General features: G+C 39.7%; 1 protein-coding gene across 1 annotated transcript in view; it reads right to left on the bottom strand.

Moving 5' to 3' along the window:
• ARMC2 (armadillo repeat containing 2) overlaps nt 1-25,480 on the bottom strand; it is a 125,458-nt gene that overhangs the window by 99,577 nt on the left and 401 nt on the right. The window contains exons 2-5 of the mRNA XM_081293727.1: nt 19,173-19,433; nt 16,874-16,946; nt 6,964-7,132; nt 145-352 (exon numbers count right to left, since the gene is read on the bottom strand). Of these exons, the coding sequence (XP_081149853.1) occupies nt 145-352; nt 6,964-7,132; nt 16,874-16,946; nt 19,173-19,390 (668 nt within the window). The 5' untranslated portion in view covers nt 19,391-19,433. The remainder of the gene's footprint in view (nt 1-144; nt 353-6,963; nt 7,133-16,873; nt 16,947-19,172; nt 19,434-25,480) is intronic.

The following is a 25,480-nucleotide window of genomic DNA, read 5'->3' as shown; positions in this document are numbered from 1 at the left end:
AGGGAATGATCTGCAACCAGTTCCATTAACTTACAATGTGTTTATATAAAAGGAAAAGATCAAATTAATCATCTATATAAGATAGAGAGCAAATTGGTATTTAGTTATCTTGATCTGAAAATTAAATTAAAAGAGAATACTGACCCTCCGCTTCTGAGACGAGATGGTAAGGATGTTGTTCCTTTGAACCCTTCTTGTTGTTTGATTTCTCTGAAGCCTCCATCATAAGTTAGTTGAAAAGGGTGGCTCTTCAAATGGCCAATGGTGTTTGAGTCTCTTAAATAAGTCCCATTTATTTCCACCATAGAGTTCCCCATCATGACCATTTCTTTGGATACCACGGTCTTCTTTGCTGCAATAACCAAGGAAATGTTTTGTTAAGTATTCCCTTTTCCAGGAGTCACTACCTTTCAACATTGGGGTTTTTTGGTCGTCATTTGTTTGTTTGTTTTTTGGTACCAGGGATTGAACTCAGGGGCACTCAACAACTGAGTCACATCTCCAGCCCTATTTTTGTATTTTATTTAGAGACTGGGTCTCACTGAGTTGCTTGGCACCTTGCCATGGCTGAGGCTAACTTTGATCCTCCTGCCTCAGCATCAAAAGCTGCTGGGATTACCGTGTGCCACGGCACCTGGCTCAACACTGTTTTTCAGTTGAAGAATTTATAGAATTTTAAAGTTATACATTACTTAACCAAATCTAGACTTTTATGGTCAACACCTTTCTGAACATACATAAGACTTCACCATGATTTTAGGTTTGACATCAATTCTGCAGGTAAAAATGAATAGGATGTTAACTCTAACTCTGTTGGCTTAGGGTCTACCTGAAGGTAAACACTACAGTTTAGATTTATGAACTACCTAATCCATTGATGTACTTCCATATGCCATAAAAATAACTCTTCTTCCTGAATTTGGCTTGTATTTTTTCATTTACAAAATACTTATTGAGTGCTTCCCTGCTATCAAGCACTGTTTTAGATACTTGGGTGCATCAGTGGCAAAAACAAGATCCCTGACCTCACAAGGCTTACATCCTAGTAGGTATAAACAGACAATAAGCAATACACCACAATTAGATAAGTACACACACCTGCCCACCCCCCAAAAAAAGAAGCTAAAGTGGAAAAGTGAAGAAAGATAAAGGGAAGTGGGGGTGTAGTGGAAGCAGAGAGCACTTTTGTTAGAGGGTCTGGTAGAGTGGGGACAGCAAGACCCTCAGGGCCATCAGAGGAGGAGGCACAGTGTTTCCACAGCCAGTGTGGAGGCCTGAGAGCAGGATCCTGTCTGGGAATGGAGTGTGAGGGCAGGGGAGGAGGGAGCCAGCAGAGGGTGAGGCCTGGGCAGGGTCCAGGAATGGAGGCCCAGCAGGGTGCTGTCATGCCACAGAACAGGGAGGCAGCCACATGTCCACAGGGCTTCAGAAAGGAATGAGCGGTGCAAGAAGGCATCCTGACTCTGAAGCGGAACACATATTGTGTTTTTGGATGCAGGTGCTTAGACTTCAGACACACTTCCTATCAGCAAACTGTCCCTAGGGATTGCTTATTGTCTATGCTGCTACTAGACTTGAGCCTGTGAGAAAACATTTGTCAAAGAGGAAGAAAAGCAAGTCTCCCACAGCACAGAGGGAGGTGGTGGTGAAATGAGCTTTGCATAGAAAAAAAAATAGTGTTTAACAAGTTTTTCCAAAGTAACTCAAGGTTCTTCTTCTGCACCTAATTAGTAACCAGTAAACCAATAAAAATTAATCATAACAAAACCACCTATTCTACCACTCTGATCAAGCTCCCTGATTTCAAAACTCAGAACTTGAAAAGCTTGAAAGGAACCTGAGAAATTGGCCATTCTAACCTTTGTTTTTCAGATGAGAAAACTGAAAACCCAAAAGGTTAAATGAACTTTAAGGGCACCAAGAAGGCCAGAAGGGGTGGAGGTGGGCTGAGCACAGGCTATTGGATTCCACCAGACCAAGGTTCAAGTGAAGGCACCCAAGAACCAGCTCTGCCATGGGGAGGGGGCTGCTCTCTCACCTCTTCAGTGGATGCCATATCTTGGGGATGTGGTAAGAATTCAATGATGTGACTTATATAATGCTAGCAAAACTCAAAACTTAGGACTTATTGTCATCATTATTCTTAGAACCTAAGCATCCTGACTTCTAGTCCATGGCTCTCTTCTTGGCACCATGCCACTTTAAATAACTTTACTAGTAAATTATAAAGCACACATTCTGTTTTAGATTGCAAGGGATTTTCAGCCTATTGTTATATTTTAGCATTTCTTTCCTGCATCCATTCACTCCATAAATGTTTATTAAAACTACTATGTGCTAGGGTTCCATGCACAAGTGAGCCTGTGGTGACAGAGAAGTCCTAGGCATCACAGAGTTTCTAGAAGCGGGGAGGTACCCAACTGTACTTACAAGTAGAGAAGCTGCACCCTCTATCTTCACAGTCTACCAGGGTGAGCTTGTCAGTTGTTACTACAATGTGAAGTGGAGAGCTGCCCTGGGGCTCACACTGACTCCTGATGGAGGTCCACCATCAAACTGAGCATTGTAGGACACTCAGTGTCTCCTTGGCAAATATTGTATCATATTGTTCTAATTCTCTAACAGACCATGGGCAAGCTTAAACAAACAAACAAAAAGTCACCTGCAGCATCACCATGAAGGCAAAGCTCCCTTCACAGACGTTTCTTGCATACTTGCTACACACCACAACCTGTTAGGTTCTTGGGCTACAAATGGAGAAAACTGCTTTTCTTATTGGAGTTGCTCAATATAGTAGAGGAGACAGAGAGGCGGATCTGTAAGGAGATCAGTGTAGTACAGTGTGTGGCACCAGCCAGGTAAAGAGGAGGCACAGAGAATGGAGAGGATTTGAGGGGTGGGAACTTGGTCAGGGCAAAATTCTAGAGGTGGTGAAGTATCTGGAAAGATGAGGAGGAGGCAAACAGAAGAAAAAGAAGCAAAACATTGGAGTCAAAGGCAGTTTCATATGTGTACAACCCGTACAAGCAGGGAGTAGGGGCACCCTGGCTGTTGCCATCTTGAAATTCTTTATTTTATAAAAAAGAGTCTCCCATTTTCATTTTGCACTGAGCCAAAAAAATTAAACAGTGGGTCCTGCCCAAGGCTTGAAATAGCAGGACAGATGTGGGAAATGTAAGGGGGGGGGGTGTCTGTGTTTCTGGTGCACTGACTTCTAAAGGGCACAAGGAGAGGAGAGAGAAGGGCCTAGAACATTAGGTTGGGGCCAGATCACAACAGAGCTGTGGATGCAAAGGAGCTGGGACTTTATCTGCTAGACCAAATTACAATTCCACCAAATGTGGTCTGCCTCTGGTTCTTGTATAACCTATGAACCAAGAATGGTCTTTATAATTTTGAATGGCTAAGTGGTGGGGGGATCAAAGGAAGAATACTTTATGATAGGTGAAAATTATATGAAGTTCAAATTTCAGTGGTTATAAATCAGGCCATGGCTGCTTTCACACTCTAATGGCAGAACTGAATAGGTTGTGCAGAGACCACATGGACAACAGGGTTGAAGATATTTACTATCCAGCCCTTGACAGAAAAAGTTTGCTCACTTCTGTGGAAGGCTGGCATTTCCCAAACTGTGTTCCCAAGAGAGAGATTTCAAAGTCAGGCAGGTTTGGGTTGAATTAAAACCAAACAGATGTCTTTACTGGATGGCTTTTCCCAGTCCATCCAACATGCAAGGATTAGGTAGCACTTCCCTGACTTACTTGAATACTAGGCTCCTTTTCCAAGGAAAAGCTATAAACATTTTTCTAGAAATGTTCCCTGGAATTCCTGGAACTCAGTTTGGCCAATCCTCCTGGAGGCACAGGGGGGCTCTGAATAGATTTCAGCCTGGAGATGATGCAATCGGATTCCTTTGCTTCCTGACCTCTGTGCTTTATGGAAGACATAGAATGCCATCATTTTCCGTGGGTCATGGGGATAAAAGGATAAGGCGGCTGCTGCTCACAGTCACATCCTGCTGGGAGCTTGGCTTCCCCAGGCTCTGCTGGCAGTTCCAAAGGCTAAGGGTCATTGTGTCCACCCTCCTGCATCCTAACTGCAGAACCCTGGTGGGCTGAGGGCAGATAAGGGGGAAAGACAGGGAGGAGGCAAGAGGTGATGAAGTTGGTAGGGCAGTGGTAGAAAAGGAGCACGGACTGAGCAGTCTTTAGGAAGTCATGAAGGCTTCATGAAGGAAAGAGGGACAGGCGCTGGTAGGAAGGTGGTGTCTGCACGAAGTCTCTGGTCTGAGTAACTGGGGAGGCATTAGCCACAGCATCAAGTCCTGCCTAAAACCCTCTCTAAACACAAAGCAATTAAACTACTGGCCCTATGGGGATGCCTACCTACACCTCGTCCCCTTTCATTTTCTTTTTTTTTTTTTTTACAATTATTGTTTGTTTTTTTTTTTTATTGATTGTTCAAAACATTACAGAGCTCATGATATATAATTAGGAACTCCAAACCTGCCACCACACCCCAGCCCTGACTGCCAGATTGTGTCAGCTACAAATGACTTCACACCAGGGAGAGGCCTCACGCTCTATCTCCAGGCACAGTTGTCTCTCTGGCCTGTTACCCAACAAAGCCTAACTTTTCTAAAAAATAGACAGCCTCCAAAATAAAACTTAGGCAGCTCTGATACAAATGACAGGCACTCTGAGACAGGAGAGCCCGAGTATCTTTTTTTTTTTTTTTTAATTGATGTGTGCTTTTAAAATGACCGTGACTTTTTACTGCCATTATTTCCTGAGTGCTGACACAGGCCGCAGGGATGCAATCCACTGCCAACAGGGTGGATAAAAGAACTGTAACAAAGACTGGCTTCAGAGCATCTGGGAGGTGCGGCGTCCTGCTGGGAAATGAAGGAGCTGTGGTCACACAAACAAGGGCTGGGCCCATGAGGACGGGGCACCAGGCACGCTTTGCATCCCGAAGTCATCTTCACATCAAGGTGGACAGGTCAGCAAGCAGCAGGGGTTTCAAAAGTGAGCAACTGGGAGTTCAATGCATCATAGCAATATTTACGCTCAGAACCAAAAAAACATTTTGCTCACCAGAAGTGACCGGAGGCTCCAGAGCTTGTCCCCTCTTGTCTTGGCAAGCACTACCAGTTCTCTCTGATCTAAATGGTCTGGATGGGACTCCAGTGCTAGAACATTGGGAAATCTCCCCAGGTGACTACAGCTACAGATGAGAAGCACTACTGAACTAGAAGCAGAAATTGTGTTGTCTCTGCCTCACTCAAACCCTGGCTTTTCACTGGAATAAGTAATAAAGCCCAGTCCGTTGTCCATGTCCCAAGGCCTTATGTAGCCCTCTGGTCCCAGTTCCTTTCACCTTTTCTTGTCTAGCTGCCTCCTGCCATGCTAGCCATTGCAACCTCCACCAGAGATGATGCCCACCAGGGCCTTGGTACTTGGTTCAACCTGGGCACTTTAACCACAGATGTTTCCATGGCTGCTTCCTCCTATCATTCACAGGTCAACTCAGATGTCACCTCCTCTAACAGACCTTACAGAGTCCCCTCAGCAACAGCAAACTATCACCCCTGCCACAGTGCTCCCTATGTAGTCATCTCCTTTATCTTCTTCAACTGTCCTATTTGTTCTCTGGTTACCATCCCTCTCCCCTCCCTAGACGGAAGGCTTCCTGGCGGTGGGACTTTCAGGGCCTAGGATGGTACTGGCACTTAGTAGAGGCCCAATAAATATCAGACTGAGTGAGATGTCAAACTGGGACACTGAGGTAAAGAAGCTGCCTGATGGTTCGCTTGGTCATAGTGCCATGGTGTGATGCGCGCACCTGCACCTCCCTTTGTTTTTCCTTGCTCCTTGATTCTACCTCTTCCTCTATGTCAGGGATCACACAGGCAAATAAGTGAAGCAGACTGGGGCACATGTGAACTGCAGGCCATATTCTAGGCGACAGGATGGGCACTACTCAGCTCCAATCATTCTCCATTGGAATGGGGACCCAGTTTCTCCAGATCTTGATTTTTCATAAGAGGTCATGAATCTGGATTCTTCTATGAGAGTCTTCTACTTTTTATATGTTGGCAACTAAAAAAGAGAAAATGCTTATATGTCTAATAAGCACGAAGCTCAGGTGGAGGATTGTGCCCACCAGGTCCATCTTCAGACTGTCTGTGACTGTACCTGCCGCTCTTCAGCAATGCTTGATGATGCAGGGAGGCCTGGTTCTGCCAGCTCCTGGTAGTTTTCCACAGTGAGAGCCAATTTATAATATGACCCTGAGCACACACTCACCACTGAAGAGAAGTCTCCTGAAGCAATACCTACCCTACTGTAGAGTGCTGCCTATTATTTCTATTCTACTTCCTTTTTAAAAGTGTGATCTACCACACTGATTATTGTCCTACTAATGGATTCTTCCCTGTAGTTTGGAAAACCCTCAGTGTGCCCTGGAGGGGTGGGGGGTGATTTCCTGACAATGTGAGGTCATTGCTCCAGGTCTAGTTACCTGCCAGCACTTCTGTGACAGGAACAAGAGTCTCATTCAAGCTTTGCTTATATTCACAGGGAATCAGAATGATATTAAAAGCTAAGTTTAGTACACTTTGTAAAATTCTTAAATTTCTCATTAATTTTGAATGAAATTAACAACTTTTTGAACTCTAACTTTAAAATTATTTCTTTTCACCACTGTGAACCATCCATTTGGAAACCCTTATCCTAACATTCTTTTCCTACCAAGTGATATTTTTTAAGAACTGTGATATTTTTAGAAATTCTTTATAAATATCTAGAAAAATGTATGTTTCTTAGCCAGCTTTTGCCCAGTATTCTCAGTTTAGATAAAAATCACCTGGGGGGTCAGGAAAAATCATATAAAAATATTTTGTGTGCACACTTTCAAGAAGCATGCCTGTCCCAGGGTTTAAAGGAGGTTATATAGCCTTACACTCGGCGGGAAAGGATCTGTCCGGCAGAAGAGCCCCCTGGGAGGCTGCCCTGAATAAGCGCGCCCGGGCATTGCTTATTCTTCTAATCTTCACAGGGTCCACGGGGGGTTTAGGAAAGGAAAAGCAAGGATCCTCCTCTGCGCTGGGAGATGCCGGAGCTTTCGGTTTCTGGAAAGAGATTTTTTAAATGATTGGTATGAGTTTCTGTGTCTCAAATAAGGCTCACTACCCTGGAGCTGGCCCCAACCCTTCCAGAAGAAAACCAGGGCTTTCTGCATGGCTTCATTCATCTTGGCCCCCTAATTCTACTGTCTCATTGGCCCACCTTACTCAACATGAGATATGTGTGTGTGTGTGTACATATTAATTAAAATGTGTTAAATATATAACATGATATATTTACATGTATATGTGGGTATACATATATATATATATGTATATATATATACATATATATATATACATATATATATATATATATACATACATATATGTATGTGTTTTAACTGTTTTTGTCAATTGTATTAACCCTTCTGCTGTACTGCTTAGCATATTTGAAAAAACAAGTTACCCATGCTGGCAAACAGACATTACTTGTATATAAAATTATGTATAATATATTCAACATGCCTTGCAAAGTTTTGTGTTCAATTTAGCTCAGAAAACACTTATTGGACCCTTTATTTGCCAAGACTTATGTGGTCTATAAATGCTACCTTTACATATCCGGGACAAAGTATTTTTTAAATAATGCCAAAATTTTAAAATGATTTGGATTTTACAAAGTCACAAAACACAAAAGCAGGAAGCTATCTTGGACATAAGATATAAAAATGTTTTATTTTTTACATCTCAAGAATTTTGAATGGATGATCCTTTGGAAAGGAACAGTACTGACAAATTTCTAATCGCTTAACAACATTTTTGTGTGTGTATGTATGTGGTACTGGGGATTGAACCCAGTGGTGCTTTACTCCTAAGCTACATCCCCAACCCTTTTTATATTTTTATTTTGAGACAAGCTCTCACTAAGTTACCCAGGTTAGCCATGAACTTGTGATCCTCCTGCCTCAGACTCCTGAGGAGCTAGGATTACAGGTTTGCAAAACCATGCCTAGTTCCTTAAAAATTTTTTTTAAAAAACCTGCACCAAACTCTGTGACAGCCAGAGCTCCGGCTGGTCTAACCTCCAGATGGCCTCCAGCTCCATGTCAGAGCCTCACAGGAGACCAAGCTCCCAGTTTCAATATGACCAGGTGGTCCTGTCCTTCTTACCTCTAACTTTAGCATAAGTATTTGCCTATAAAAGAGAAGCCATATAGCAGCAAGCGCTTCTAGTGCTCTAACCAGGAATAATTAAGTTAAAGTTCCTCAAGTCACTTACATAACATGATACGACTCACTGTCCAATAAGTTAATTAACACATCTTTGAAAAATCCAGTGTGAAAATCATGTCAGATAATTTGGAAAAATCATCTACTATGTATGATGCATCCTCTCAAAATATTTGGTTTTCTCAGATATACTACTAGAACATAGACATAGACATTAGAGTTTTCCCGCCAAGAATTTGCTTACTTCAATAATGATGCCATTCTGCAACAATATTTTTTATTTCCTCTTATTTGCATCTGGTTTACAAAGCAGACTCCCAAAATTAGTTTTATGATTTTAGAGATACATTTTAGAGACAGTTAGAAAAAGGTTAATAATATAATCAGCAGAACATAGAAGAAAGAGTAAATCACTTTGGGATCCAACAGAACCAGATTGGAATCCATTTACTGGTTATGTGAACCTGCCATTTGCTTCTTGAACTTGGTCAGCTACGATATGGAAAGAAGAAACCCATTTTATAAGGATGCTGACATAAATACATTTCCTGTTATGAAAGCTCCATAAATCCTAGCTCCCTTCCCTGTACACACTGCATATTCCTTATTTATAAAATTTGGTTCCCATTTATTTGTTTGTTTTGAAGTGCTGGGGACTGAACCCAGTTCCTCACACATACTAGCCAAGTGCTCTACCACTGAGCTACATTTCTAATCACCCAAAGTCTCAGTAGATATGGTTAACCTGATTTTTTTTTTTTTTTTTTTTTTTTTGTGGTAGGGACAGGGAGGGTTCCCAGTTAATTTGAACTCTTCCTAAAAGTCAAGGTTATAGCCTTGACACAATACAATTACAGCCTGATACAATCAAGCTGGAATTAAATCTCAGATTCTTTTTTTTTTTTTCCCCTTTTGGTACTGGGGATTGAGCCCAGGGGTTACCCAGTTCTTTTCATTTTTTAGTTTGAGACAAGATCTTGCTAAGTTGCTTAGGGCTGCGCCAAAGTTGCTGAGGCTGACCTTAAACTTGAGATCTTCCTGTCCCAGCCTTCTAAGTCACTGGAATTACAGTTGTGTGCCACCACACTCAGACCGAAGACACAGATGCTTCAGGGGTCTGTTCTGAAGGAGGTAACACTTATTTGTCTGCATAAATTGTGCTATACTTGTTCAATACACAGTTGCTTTACCTTTTAGTCTCCCCAGTTTGTTGCAAAATAATCATAAGAATGTGACTTAGGCTAGGAAACTAAATAGTAACAGAAAAGCAAAGAATATAATAGGAGAAAATAAGTGCATTATACATAATTAGGAAAGACAAAATACATAAGGATAACCTCAATACTGAAGGTTGATATAAGGTTTCCTTATCTCAATATGTCTATTTTCTATAGGTACCTTGAAACTGAAATAAAGATCAAGAAGTTGGCCAAATAATAATGATACAGATCAAATAAATGGCCCCTTTTACAGACCCTCTACCCCTGTTATAAACATTTTGGGTACTAAATACAAGAGCTTATTACAGATGGAAAAAATAGTCTGGAAAGCCAATTTTTCCCCCAAAGAGAGTAACCAAATTATCTCTGGCAGCAAGATAAAGTGCTATAACTGCTCCTTGATAGAAGGCACTATTTTCCTAGTATAAAATTAGTAATAGTTGTATAATAAAAATTTAGTTCCATTTTCCTCCTGTCCCACCCCTTTTTTCTTATACTGGGGTTTGAACCCAGGGATACTCTCCAAGCTACATCTCCAATTCCTTTTTATTTTGTGATAGGATCTCACCAAGTTGCTGAGGCCGGCCTCAAACTTCCAATCCTCCTGCCTCAGTCTCCCAAGCCGCTGGGATTACAGATGTGTGGCACTGTGCGAGGTTACTACTGACTTTTAAAAATTGTTTAGCTCATTTAAACACACATCTTACTGAACTGTTTAGAAAATAAAGAAATACAAGTAAAGCATTTTTAATTCTTCAAGAGAAAACTACTACATGAGTCCAAAATTCATTCTTTCTTTCTTTTGCAGTGCTGGGTATTGAAGCCATGGTCTCACGAACACCAGGCAAACACTACCACTGAGATACATCTTCAGCCTATCAATTTCTTTCATGCTGGGTTCTGTAAAACATTCTTCCACTTGTGGAGCAAAATGACTTTTATGAAGAAAATCAGTTTTAAAAAAAAAAACTTTTTCTTATAAAATTCAAATAATTTTAGAAAGCACAGAATGGTGCAAGTTTAAATCTTTGCCTGAGAACCTTACCTCCCTCAGGCTTTGTTTCATGATGCTAACTGGGGACTTGAGCATAATCAAGGACACCGGAGAAGCCCGAGTTTATGATTTGTTCCAGCTGATGAAACTGCAAGAGTTCACTGAAAACAGACTGTTCTCACAGAGCAACTCAGTCCAGGAAGACGCGATTCACACACGGTGTAAGGGATCCAGGTGGCCAAGGCTCATCCAACACTATGGACCTTGGCCATTTACTGCCCTTGACTCTTCAGAGCCCCAGAGAGGGGGCAGAGTCTCTCTTAGCCCTGGAAGGGGGCAGTGACATCCCACATCAGAAAGCTTCTCAAGATATAACAACTTGTAAAGCAACTCACACATGAATACATGCATGTTCTCAAAATCATGCCTGATGCAAGAACTCTAGGAAGGCAGAGAGCAAATATCAAAAATTCTCCCAAGCCCTGGACCTTTGAGACATGGCTGCTCTGAGTGCATTTCTGTTACTACAATCTTATCCACAGGTCCTCCAGACTACTTTGTCACTCACAGTGTGTGACCTGCTGCTGTAATGTTACCATGCACTTCAGATATAAAGAAAAAACTGCTTTGACTTCTCACTCTTCTTTTTCTAACCCTGGATCACCCTGCCCCAAGTTATATATGAGTTCCAAAGTCCCTTTCATTTTAAAACATATTACATTTTGTTTCACATGTCAAATATTAGAAGCTTGGATCATGTAGAATACTGAAAATGGCTCCAAATTCTCTATGCTGTTGGAGGTCAACATAGTTGCTGCCCTGGGGAGGCAGGGACCAAGAAGAGGTGGGCATTCCTGACCCCACAAAAGATCTCTTTGAGATTCTGATGATGTCACTTTTTCTTTTTGAACACTGCTAAGTTTAGTTTGTGTAAATGTATCAAGTTGCACTCTGTGTGATCCATGTCTTTTGTGTATGGCAATAAAAAGTTGCATAAAAATATTTGGGACTATAAATAAATGTGCTTTGTAAGGTTAGGAAACTGAAGGAGAATGCTGTTTTGACAATAATAATGTTAGGAGACAAATTTTCCTATTTATTCACGTTTACATTTCTTTTGACTTTATTAAATTCAAAGTTAAAGAGCAGTTGTTGTTTTTCTTTTTTTGGTACTGGGGGTCAAACCCAGGGGTACTTTACCATGAGCTACATTCCCAGTCTTTTTTACTTTTTTTTTTTAATTTGCTTTAATTAGTTACACATGACAGTACAATGATCTTGACTCTTTTTTACTTTTTATTTTGAGACAGAGTCTTGCTAAGTTGTTGAGCCTGGCCTCAAACTCACAATCTTTCTTCCTAAGTCTCCCAAGACACTGGAATTACAGGTGTGAACCACTGTGCCTGGCTGAGAGTAATCTGTGTATACAAATTTAATGCCAGTTAATAGAGTAGCAGAATAGAAATAGGAATAACTACCACCTAACTGCCCTATGTCTCAGGACTGTTGTGAGATGGCAGGGAGCAGCTAAGAAAGAAAAAAGATGTACCCCATGTACTTACACAGCAGGTAGATGTAAACATTCACGGAAGGCTACAAATTACAGTGCTTTTCTTCTGTCTTACAAGGTCACAGGTGCCAAAGGGAACCCTGTGAGCCAATCAGGCCAGCAGCCAAGGCCTGAGCAACCAGGAAGCAGGAACATCAGCGTTTCCATGGTTCTCAGAAGCCCTGGGCATTCCTGAGTGTGGGCAGCCCACGGTCTGCTGGAGGAGATGGGAGGATAGGCAGGGGAGCAACAGAAAGAAGGCAAATATCTGGGAACAAAGAGTTTGGGTCGTTTGGTTAATGCAGGAGCTGAAATGGGCTGTGTCTGGGTTTCGCTTTCCTGACTGATTGTTGGTTGAGGAATTATTAAAAGGCAAAGTCATCTAAGAAAGGGTCCTAGATCCAAAAAGTGATTGGTTAGGTCTTCACAAACTCTTTCAGCAAATGTGTCCTTCAACTATGAGATGCTCCCCTCCCTTTTGCCCTCCTCCTTCTCCTTCTTTTCTGTCTCTCTCTAGTTGTCTCCTTTTCTCCACTTCTCCTTCCTCCACTCCAATTCCTCCTTATTCCCTGCCTTTGTCAATTCAGTGGGTACCAGTCAAAGGGTTCTTTAAAAGTGTAGTGAAAAGGGGAAAAGAAGGCAGAAGGGCAGATAGCAGAAGCCATATTCAGAATACTTTCATTGAGAACCTCAGATTTTCATTATTGAAATGAAATATACGGGGCTAGGGATATACCCCAGTGGTAAAGCATTTGCCTAGCAGGCAAGAGGCCCTAGGATCAATCCCCAACACAGAAAAAAAAAAAACAATTAAAATGAATAATATACTTAATTGGGCGCGGTGGCGGTGGCCCACGCCTATAATCCCTCTGGCTCGGGAGGCTGTGACAGGAGGATCAAAGCCAGCCTCAGCAACTGTGAGGTGCTAAGCAGCTCAGTGAGACCCTGACTCTAAATAAAATACAAAATAGGGCTGGGGATGTGGCTCAGCGGTTGAGGTTGAGTGCCTGCCCCTGAATTCAGTCCCCAGTACTCCCCATACAAAAAGAAATATACATAAGATCCTTAAATAATCTACTGAAACAAAAGAATTTCAAACTACAGCAGTTATTTTGCTTAACAAAGTTTTTTGTTGTTGTTGTTATTTGTTTGTTTGTTTTTTTGTACCAGGGACTGAACCCAGGGTCACTTAACTACTGAGCCACATCCTCAGTCCTTTTTATATTTTATTTAGAGACAAGGTCTTACTAAGTTGCTTAGGGCCTCACTAAGTTGCTGGCTTTGAACTTGTGATCCTCCTGTCCCAGCCTCCTAAACCACTGGGATTACATGAGTGTGCTACCACACCTGGTGTTAGTTTTTAGACTACTTTTTCTTTGAACACAGCACCCAATCATTCTTCGGTAAAGAAATTTATTTCTCATGATTCCAAACAGAGGTGAATGCCAATACTGTCTAACACCTAATCTTGCAATCTACGAATTACACGGGTTTGACAAGGACCATATGAACTCTAGAAATACAGATGTTTAGGAAAGAGTAGTCCCAAATTGAGTGAGTTCCCCCAAATCAACAGTAATATGCCACAGCTTCCTCAAAACCCAAGTGGTTTCCAAGGTTGCAGATGCAAAAATCCATATATCAATAACAGCTGGCAAATTACTTCTCGCATATTAGTTTATTCTTAATATTTTGGGGATCTTATTTTTATCATTTGCAATATAAGAACAAGTGCAATTTTCCGCAGAGGCATTCTGATAAGTATTTTAAAAATATAAGATCCATTTTGAGACAAGTGGGGTCATTTGACTATACATTACTAAGGATATTACTAAGAAATGCTGATTATCTGAACTATGATGATACTATTGTGGTTATGCAGGAAACTCTCCTTGTTCATATGAGATGCACACTCATGAATCTTCACAGATGAAGTATCATAATGTCTGAAACTCCCAAATAGTTCATCAAAAACAAACACACATGGGCTGGGGATGTGGCTCAAGCGGTAGTGCGCTCGCCTGGCATGTGTGTGGCCCGGGTTCGAACTATTAAAAAAAAAAATTCTCTTTCTCTCTCTCTCTCAAAACAAACAAACACATACACACACACACACACACACACACACACACACATAAATACATGGTAATACAAGCTGAGAAGCAGCATGGCTAAGACACCATCTCTATGAACATTTAAGAAACTGGTAACAAGTGCCTTTTCTAAAAAAAAAATTCTTAGTTGTACATGGACACAATACCTTTATTTTATTTATTTATGTGGTGCTGAGGATCGAACCCAGTGCCCCACACATGTGAGGCAAGCGCTCTACCACTGTGCCACAACCCCAAGCCCAAGAAGTACTTTTTTTTAATTTTAATTTTTGTGGTCCTAGGGATAGAGCCCAAGGGTACTTCCCCACTTTACTACATCCCCAGCCCATTTTAGTTTTTAATTTGAGGCAGGGTCTCACTAAATTTCCCAGGCTTGCTTTGAACATGCAATCCTCCTGCCTCAACCTCCTGAGTAGCTGGGATTACAGGTATGCGCCACCACGCCTGGCACAAGTACTTTTGATAGCAGAGGACTAAGGGGAGTGTGGCTAGAATAAGGAGGGCTGGCTGAGATTTTCTGTAACTCTTCCCTCTCAGTTCTATGCAATTAGGCTCCTGAACCCAGGAGAAGATGGGAAGTTTATTCTTCAGAGAGGGTAAAACAGACTATCTCTAATTGGAGGGGTCAATAAGTAAGGTACCTTATAATAACTGTCTTTATTGTTGAGTGTCAGGGTACTTATTATAAACATGACTATTAGTTGAATATTTACGTACTGAATGCCAGGTACTCCTGCTTTCTTTCCTCACATGGCTCCTGAAAGCTAGCACCTAGACTTTGTCCTCCAAGAAACAGCTGAGAAGCACCTCTTCTACAGGAAATCTGAAATCAATAAGGGAAGGCCTAGGATAAGCCATTGGGGGTGCTGGCAACAACTCTGCCAGGCCAGATCCCCTAACTGCAAGTGTGTGGTACAGATCACTGATAGGTTGGCCAACCCCATCCACATGCCAACAAGCAGCATGAGGCATCAAAAGTGTGCTCACAGTATGCAAAACAGAGACCGAAACATAGAAATGCTACAGAGGCTATGCAGGGAGAAGAAAACTGAGTTTAAAAATATGAAAACTATCACTAATATATTCAGATAAGATGCTGCAATCCTGAAACAAGAACAGAATACTACTCAAAAATACGATTTAGAGGGAAAAGAAAACTTTGAAATATTAAATACAGGATAACAGAAATGAAAAGAACTCAAGAAAGGGATAAGAACCTGAATTCTTGAATAAGATGTACAACAAAAGAGAAAATAAGAAAATGAAAAGAGTGGTCCAACAGATCCTACATCTGAATAAATCCTAGACAGATTTGATCAGTGCATACTATATGCATGTACACTGAATTCCATTAGTATGTACAATTAATATGTTGATAAAAAATACTTTTAGGTGGGAAAGATACAATCAAAACTATTCAAGGATACTTCCCAGAGCTAAAGGACAAGAAATTTCATGTTAAAAGGGCATTTCAAGTGCCAGCATAATGGAAGAAAAGAAGCCACCAAAGGGCCATTATGAAATTTCAGAACACTAGAAGCAAAGAGAAAAAATCCTTCGAACTTCAGAGAGGTCAAACAGGAATCAAGGTCTCAATTTATTTCCTAGGCACACTTTCTAAAGAAGCTATAGGAGGAAGGCTTCACTAAAATCAGAGTGAATAAAAAAGAGAAAGTCATGGGATTCAGGAAACAGGTAAAAGCCCACATAGAGGGAGGAGCTGCCTCCCAGGATAATAGTGAATGGTGCTTGAAGAAATCTGTGCACAGGGCACTCAGGGAAGTGGCTGGCAAGGACATTTGGAAAGCTCTCTAATGAGATGCACTGATAGGACACCTCATGTGCCTCATCATAAAAGGCAATTTAGATTTGTGAGGCAGAGTTTGGGGTTGAAACAGTAAAACCGAGAGGCAAGGCATTATTAACACCAGAGAAGACAAGCAGTGGTGCATGCAAGGCAAAGTTGTCATCACTGGTCCCCACTAATCCAAGGCCCAGCTATGAACAGGGTTTACACAATCACAATCTAAGAAAACTACTTTGATTAGAATATAATCGAAGTTATGAGACAGCTGTATAGGAGCAGCAGTGAGAACAGAAAGCGTGGGACATGCTATGACTTGGAGGTGAAGGGACAGACCTGAATTTTCACTGTCCTTAGTGAGAAGTCATTAGCTGATTTCTCAAGCTTCCTGAGTCAGACAGCAACAAGGCAATGTGTGTGTTTAGAAACATGGACATAAATACCAAAAGAATGTGTTACAGGGAGGTCTGGGGAAGGAATAATGAGGAGTAAGAGAATACGAGACCACTATGTTTTTGCTGCTGCTGTTGTTTTTAGTAACAAATCTTTGTCTCTCTCTGAATATATAAAGAGCATGCATAATTTTTAAACATGAATTTCATATACAATTTTTATTTAAAAACTGTTAAAAAAGAACACAATATCTATAACTATTTTTAGGAAACAAAAATATAAAACATGTTTGCTGAAATTACTATACATTTAAAATGTTCTTCATTATCAAACTATAGGTAAATTATAGAAGAGTTTCATTGGGTATTGAGCATTATGTTTGGAAAAATATAAAGGAATTTGCTTTCACATTAGATTAGTATACATTTAGGTCTCTGTGATAATTTCCTTAGCACATGTAAGTGACGATTCCAAGTGTTTTGGGCCAAATAAGTACTCACCAGTTCCAGTGGACTGAGACGAGTGCCAGATAGAGGCCTGGAGTCAGATAACTCAAAACTGGACGCATGGAGGCTAATATAAGAGACGGTGGAGAGTTTTAGTCTATAGATAATTATTGCTTCTATTTTTAGTATTTGTTAGTTAAGTCTAGCTGAAAAACAAGTAAAAGCAGTCAATGTATAAACCATGAGAAAAAGGCATTTAAAAAATGTCACAGTACTTAAAACATTTTATTAGCAAGTCTTTTGCTACTTTCAGGAGGATTAAGTAACAAAAAGAATAAATGCATGTAGTGATTTTAAAAAAGCTTTATTCACATAACTTTTTAAAGTTGGTAGAACAATCACTATGAACAAATCCATTCCAAAGTAACTTCCTGAACCCAAAGTCTAGAATTACCTTTAAGATCTTGAAAAAAAAATAACTACTTTGAAAATCAGTTAGTATAACCCAGCATATGCAGAAGCTAAAGAAGAAAAGTCATATAATCATGTCAATAGATGCAGAAAAGCATGTGACAAAACCTAACCGCACTTAGGATAAAATCTCTCAGTAAAAGTAGGTAAATGCAACTTCTTCAACTTGACAAAGACTATCTACAAAAACCTATAGCTAACATCTAACTGATGAAAAACTAGAAGCTTTCCCACTGAGATCAGGAACAAGGCAAAGATGTCCCCTTTCACCACTGCTTTTCAAGATCATACTGGAAGTCCTAGCTAGACAAGAAAAGGAAATGAAAGGCACATGGATAGGGAGTGAAGAAATAAAATTTCGGTTTTTGCAGATGACAAGATCATCTATGTAGCAAATCCTAAAGAACTAACAAAAAACTCCTGGAAAAAATAAGGGATGACAGCTTATTTAATGCACTAACCTACCAGTATCACAGCTTAGCAACCCACTACACATTCTAGAGTATTCATGTCTACCTGTGGGATCCTGTGGCTGACTGGGAGCTATGACTCACTGTTGCTGCCCAGCATCACAGTGAGCATCCAACTGCATATGGTTAGCCCAGGAAAAGATCAAAATTCAAAGTCCAGTTGCTATGAATGCATGTCACTTTGCATTATTGTAGAGTGAAAAAAAATCTCAGGTAGAACCAACATAAATCAGGGCCTGTGCAATGCAGAAAGATAACATTTTCAACAGATGGTGCTGAGATAATTAGATATCTACACCTACACACACACACACACACACACACACACACAAAACCAGACACAGACTTTATACCTGTCATGAAAATTAACTCAAATTCAATCATGGACCTAAATATGAGACACAAGATTATACAACTTCTAAAAGATAACAGGATAACAGGAGAATTTCTAGATGACCATGGATAAGATGACTTTTTTTTTTTTTTTTTGCAGTACTGGGGATTGAACTCAGGGCCTTACACATGCTAGGCAAATGCTCTACCATTGAGCAACAGCCCCATTCCAAGGTGAGGACTTATATTTATATAACACCAGTGGCATGATCCATGAAAAAAAGAACTACTCTAGTAATATTAAAAATGTCTGCTCTGCAAAAGATAGTCAAGTGAGTAAGAAGACAAGACACAGACTGGTAGAAAATATTTGTGAAAGACATATAGGATGAAAGATTGCTATACAAAATACTCAAAGAATTATTGAAGCCTAACAGTAAATTAGAACAAGAAATACCACTATAGCTCTATTAAAATGGCCAAAATCCATTGACAACACCAAATGCTGGTGAGGGGATATGGAGGAACAGAAACTCTCATTCATTGTTGATAGAAAAATCAACATGGTATAGTCACTATGGAAGACAGTTTGGCAGTTTCTTACAGAACCCAACATATTCTTACCATATGATCCAGCAACTGTGCTCCTTAGTATTTACCCAAAGGAACTGAAAACTTATGTCCACATAAAAACTTGCACCTGGATGTTTATAGCAGCTTTGTTTGTAATTGCCAAAACACCGAAGCAACTGAAATGTCCTTCAGTAGGTGAATGGTAAACTGAGGTACTTCCAGACAATGGAATATGAGAAGGTATCAAGAAGGAATTTGCTATAATACCATGAAAAGCCAGGAAGGAAATTTAAATGCCAATTAGTGAGTGAAAGAAGCCAGTTTGAAGAGGCTTTCTACTGTATGATTCCTATTATATGACATTCTGAAAAAGGCAAAACTATGGGTATAGTAAAACCATCAGTGGTTGGGGGAAGGGAGAGATAAATAAGCAGAGCACAACTAAAGGGAAATGTAATCTGGTGGCCTAACTAGCTGAGTATACACAAAAGTAAAATGTCATATACCTGAAGGAGGAAGGAGGCCTGTTTTCTGGTGTTCTTGATGATGCAGGTCCAAATAGCTTCCTTTGGTCTTCCCGAGGTGTAAATGGTCTTTGGGTTCTAACTGTTCTTAATGCATTTCGTGCTTCACTTATGATTTCTGCACTGGTCTTCGACTTGGATACCAAAGATGGATAAAATGGATCCAGTTTTCCTAACTTTTTATCATTTGAAGACAGCATCTTTTCTTTTAAAATACAATGTTCTTCAGATAGACACCACACCCTGCAAATATACAGTACAATAAACATCAAGTACTTTCATCCAGTACTTTAGAGAAAGCAGTGCTTACTACAAGCCCATCCATATATTAAATCATTCCTGTATATTAGGTTTGAAAAAAATCACAAACAATTTCCAATTTAAAAATAACCGACGTGATTCTGCAATCTGCATTTGGGGTAAAATTGGGAGTTCATAACCCACTTCAATCTAATGTATGAAATATGATATGTCAAGAGCTTTGTAATGTTGCGAACAACCAATTAAAAAAAAAAGAAAGGAAATTTATCAGATTTAGGTGTTAATATTTTGGGTAGTGAATATTTTCCTTTAACTCTTGACCTTTCAAATATTCTTTATTAAAAAATATAATTCTATTGAGTTTTGTATATAGCTTGGATTATCAATGCTGAGAAATATTCATTATATTTAGTTGGCAAGGTTAACATTGGCTTCTGAAAAATATATTTTAAATTTTTATTATTGTAAACAAACTAAATTCCCAATAAAATATTTTGGAAGCAAAAAAAAAAAAAATCCAAGCAAGTTGGGCATGGTATGCATGCCTATAATCCAAATTACTCTGGAAGTTTGAGGCCAGCCTGGAGAATTTAGTGAGTTGCTGTCTCAAAATAAAAATTAAAAAGGGCTGGAGATAGAGCAGTGGGAGACCATTTGCCTGGCATGTGTGAGATCCTGGGTTTAATCCACAGGGGGAAAAAATTCAAGTGGTGTAGAGAGTAAAGACAGGAGACCAGCTCTCAAAAAATATGGGTTCCATATGAGTTTGAGATATAGCTCAATGTATGCCACCTGCCTACTGTTCAGGAGGCCCTGGTTTGGATCCCCAGCAACACACACACACACACACACACACACACACACACACACACACACATACACACACACAAAATGCTGTATAGTTGTGCCAAAATGCAATCATCAATGGAAAGATGCAGGGAAGAGACAATCACCTCATGTTCTCCCCCTGACCATCAATGTGGGGGATCAAACCCAGGCCCTCCCACATGTTAGGCAAGTGCTTTACCACTGAGCTACACACCCAGCTCTCATCTCGCATTTTTCAACCTACAAGAAAACAATGGGGTTCAGTTAAAAATTTTCACTAAAGTCCCCTTTTCATCCAAGTCGCTGTCAACATAAAATGCTAATAAAAGATTAAATAGTAAACAGATAGAGCCTTTATGTACTGGGGGCTTAATCCAGGGGTGCTTTACCAATGAACTACATCCCACTCCTTTTATAAAATTTTTATTTTGAGACAGGCTCTTGCTAAGTTGCTGAGGCTAGCCTCAAACCAGCAATCCTCCTGCCCCAATCTCCCAAACTGCTGGGATTACAGGCATGCAGCACCATTCCCAGCCTATTGCTTTGTAACAAATCTGAGAATAGTTTGGTCTCATATTTGTCCATAATACTTTTGAATGAACTGATTCAAATCACCTTCAATTTGAGATAGTTCCCCAGATGAACAAATACCAAATATCTATATCAAATGTTCCTTTCCCAGCTCATATTACTCAGGTAACAAAATAAAGTCACATACAAGGGCCATGAGAATGCAGATCCTTCTCAAATGCTGGGGTGTCTGTCCCATGAAGACTGATCTGACTTTAAAATAGTACAGACTGTTCAAAATTTAATCCTAATTAGTATATGGTATTAGGTATTTATTTCTTTAAAAAATCTTTAACCCAAAAAAAGAATTTAGCAACCTCTAACTCTATTAAAATGTCACATCTCTACGGCACTTGCCTAGTGCAGCTCTAGAGTGACGGGCCACACTATTTACGTACTGTTCACATAATTTACGTAATTATTCACATATTTCAGCTGCTCAGTTTTAGAATGACTTCTGCAAAAAAGAAAATGTTTTTGTGACATATGCTCAAATAAACTAAAAAGATTCCATTTCTATAATCAGGACAAACAAGTGATTCTTTAGACAAATGAAGAGTTACTATATTATGACTCTATATGTTAAGTTTTTACATAACAACAGACAACAATAACATTTGTTTAGTTCTACCCACGCCCCACCCCAAGAGTTTCTCAGGAAAAAACTGAGATGAAAACTACAAACAATATGTCATTCTTTTCATATGAAAAGGCCAGGTGTTACTTGAAACAGTAAAAAGCTACTGGATAAGCAATACTTTTAAGAATTTTTGATATAGGATTTTGAATTTAAGTAAGGTCTATAGAATGATATACATAGACACAACTACAAAAAACTATGGCAGGCTAGTGCATTTTATTTCTAACTTATCTGCCACACTGGCTCATCATTTAAAATATACATAAAACATTTTAGATATGTCCTTGTACATTTACATATACTATTTTTGAATGCATAATATAAATTCAGCACCACAACATATAATTTAAATATCCATGACAGGCTTTTTGGTTTGTTTTCACAAGATCTATTGCAGGGTTGGGGGTGTAGCTTAGAGGGATGGCATGTGCTTAGCATGTCCACGGCCCTGAGTTTGATCCCCAGCAACAAACACAATAACAACAGACCCATTGCAGTAAGATCAAGCCATATACTAAGAAGTTTCTAAATAACTAAGAGCTTTCTTCCAGAGTCTAAATCAGGTTTTCTATTCCTTTGGCCTCACATGGCACTAATAAGGCTAAACTGTCCAAAGGTAATCTGGCAAACCTAATAAAAATTAGAGAAAGCATTTTGGACAGGAAAAATGTATGAGTCCTGACCCAAGGCTCTCCCCCACTATCTTTTAGTTTGCATTGAAAAGAACAGTCTTTCATAGAGTAATAAAGCAGGAACATTTACTCAGGTCACATGAAGGATTCTGTAAATTATTTGGGCATATAGGAGTTAGATTGACCAAATGCTGGCGGAAAAATGTAAACAATGGACTTGAAAATCTTTTTGTCTATAAAAGTTTGTCACAAATTCTAGCACTTTATCCCTCTTCTTTCCTCTTCTTTCCAAATCTCACTTTCACTTACAATGATGTAAGATCTGCACAATCTTTCATTATTCTATTATTATAATATTATTATTAGCTCAAACCTGGAAATGTTTACTAATGCAAATGAACTGGTTAGAAGTGGTGCTTTTTGAGGGTTTGGATTTTTTTTCTTTATGTTGGTTAAGTTACAAATTATTGTAGATGGCTTTTGCCAAGTTGAAAAATAATCACTCAGTTGGAAAGCTTGTCTACTTATATTGTAAAGCATCCTCAAACCATATCACAATAATACCACAAAAATTTTAACATTATAAAATTTTCCTGACGATGGGAACAAATCCATTCCACTAAGATTAATCAACTGTTTCCCATGTACAAGTTCTTTACCTGGCTCTCTGGGGACACAGAGAGGAATAAAGCATGGTATTCACTCTCAGCAATGCACTCTAATGCTAATTAAACATTTACTTCAATGCCACGCACTGTGCTCAGTACTCTTGAGCATAGCATCTCAATTAATCCCCACAACAATTCTTTTAGACAGAGTCTTAAGCAATAATAAAAGAAAAGCCATGGCATGAGTCCAGAGGTGATATTCAAACTACTACCCACTAGATGGTGTGGTAGGAAGCAGGGCATTTGGAAGCCATGGGCTACAATGATTTCCCCATCAACATAGACACACCCCAATATTTTTACAAGAGCTGGTGGGTACAAGCTGAATTTTAGCCCTACTTGTGCTCAAATGATTTTAATACATGGAAGAAATTGATTTGGCAACAAAAATAAAGATGAATTACCACGTGATTATAAAGAAGGGAGAGATTTCTGATCTTGCAAAAGCATCTGGTAGAGGTAGTACTTGAGTTAGGTTCTGAAAAATGGACTGAATTGGAGCAAGTGGCAGGGGCTGGCATTGGGACTGAAGTAGAGAAAGAAGTTCCAGCAAAGTTAATGAGTGAGGTGAGCACATGACGAACATCAAGAATACATGTTCATGTATGGACAAGAGTGAACTGCAAAAACAAGGACTAGAGCTAACCACAGAAAGCACTAAATGGCAGGTAAAAAAAAATTAAAGCTGGACTGGGGTTGTAGCTCATTTGTAAGAGTGTCCACCTCGCATGAGTGAAGCACTAGGTTCAATCCTCGGCACCTACAGATACCAACAAATAAAGGTTATATGTTCATCTACAATTAAAATATATATTTTTTAAAAAAAGAAATTAAAGCTGATGACCAAATAAAATTTTTAAAGAGATAATGAGATCTGGCAAGGATAGGCAGGAAGGAAGGAAAGACTAGAAGTGCTGAAATCAGGCCATTCTTATATAAGTTATAGACTTAGTTCTTACCTAACTCTACTCTTAGGGGGCACTTCCTCAAGGAACTTTTCATCCTCCTCACCTGAGTTTTCTGTCCCTCATCTCGACTCCACAAGGTTCTCAGCTGCTCTGTTGGTTTTTTGTTTGTGGTCCTGGGGACGGAACCCAGGGCCTCACATCTGCTAAGCAAGGCCCCACTACTGATTACATTCCCAGCATTCCCAGTATCACGAACTTTTTTTTTTTTTTTTTTTTTTGGTAGTACCAGGGACTGAACCCAGAGTCTCACACATGCTAGGCAAGTACTCTGTCATTGAACTATATTCCCAGCCCAGAACTTTTTTTTAAGCAAACTATTTCTTACTGCTTTTGGAGAAAGTTAAGAGTCATCATTTATAGAAGTTTACACCTAATTATAAAACTTTCCCTTTAGCTTTGCTAATAGCTTCCTGAGTCAGAGCCTCCTTGCTAAATGAAATCAGGGGATCTATAACAGGGGAAAGGCTGGTCATCTGCACACTCTTTTTTCTTTTTTTGTACCAGGGATTGAATCTAAGGGTGCTTAACCACTGAGCCACATCCCCAGCCCTTTTTATATTTTATTTAGAAACAGGATCTGGCTGAGTTGGTTAGGGCCTTGCTAAGTTGCTGAGGCTAGCTTTGAACTTGAATCCTCCTGCCTCAACTTCCCAAGCAGCTGGGATGACAAGCATGCACAACCCCGCCCATTGATCTGCACACTCTTTTCCCTGCAAATCAAATACTCCAGACTCTTTTCCTGACTTTAAATTACTTTGAGGTTAATATGAGCATCCAAAGAGGCAATAGTAGAGCTTAGGTTTTGAAATAAGGGCTTAAATCCTCTGAAAATTCAGTGTTATGTGACTTTGGGCAAAGCCTTAAACATCTCTAAGGCTGCTTCCTCTTATGTAAAATATGGATAATAATTGTGTTACAGGATTGTTTTAAGAATTAAATTATCTATGTCAAGTACTTTAGCAGGTGCCTGGCCTTTAGAAAACAACAATTTAACAACAATTGCCCCGCTGCTAGGTGATAAAGGGATACAGAAAAAAATTCTCCCATAAATGTAAAACTACAAAAGAAATAGAATGACAAAAAAAGTGCGAAAGAAATAGAATGACATTTGCTCAGCATTTTCATGTATTTTTATAAGCTTTAAATTCTAAATGGAGGTGCTTTCCTTTATGAAAGCAGAGAACTGATATTATTTATTGAATATCAGCTATGCAAAATCAACTAATCAGAATCTTACAGATTCCCAAAATAGGATACAAATAAAGAGTGTAGGTTGCTTTTCTACCAAGTTAAAAAAAAAAAAAAAAAGAATTCCTAAGTCTGGGTGGGACGGAAGACCTGCTGATACTCCATTGTAATAGATCATAAAAAGCATGAAATTATTTTAATGGATGGTAAATACTGTTACATATACATGTTGTCTATTTGTTAAGGCCCTGCCTGCAGCCTAGACTAGCCCAGGTACAATCTGTCTGACCTTAGCTAGGTCACCTGCTTAGACACAGCCCCTCCTTCTCCCACCCTGTCATTCAACAAATATTACTGAGCTTCTATTAAGTACCAGGCAATTGGTAAATGCTCCGTGTATAGAAATAGCTGCACCCGACTCCAGACAGCACGCTCATAGTTCTTCTCCCTCCATCAGAGGAGAGAAAGGCAGACGACTGCAGGAGGAATCCCCAGTGAACCGGGGTTGGACGCCTCACCTCCCGCGCAGGCACCG

This window comes from Spermophilus citellus (genome assembly GCF_964194105.1).
Source record: "Spermophilus citellus genome assembly, chromosome: 5".
In the NCBI taxonomy this organism is placed as follows: domain Eukaryota; kingdom Metazoa; phylum Chordata; class Mammalia; order Rodentia; family Sciuridae; genus Spermophilus; species Spermophilus citellus.
Note: the sequence above shows the minus strand (reverse complement) of the source record. Positions and strands in the feature narration are given on the sequence as shown.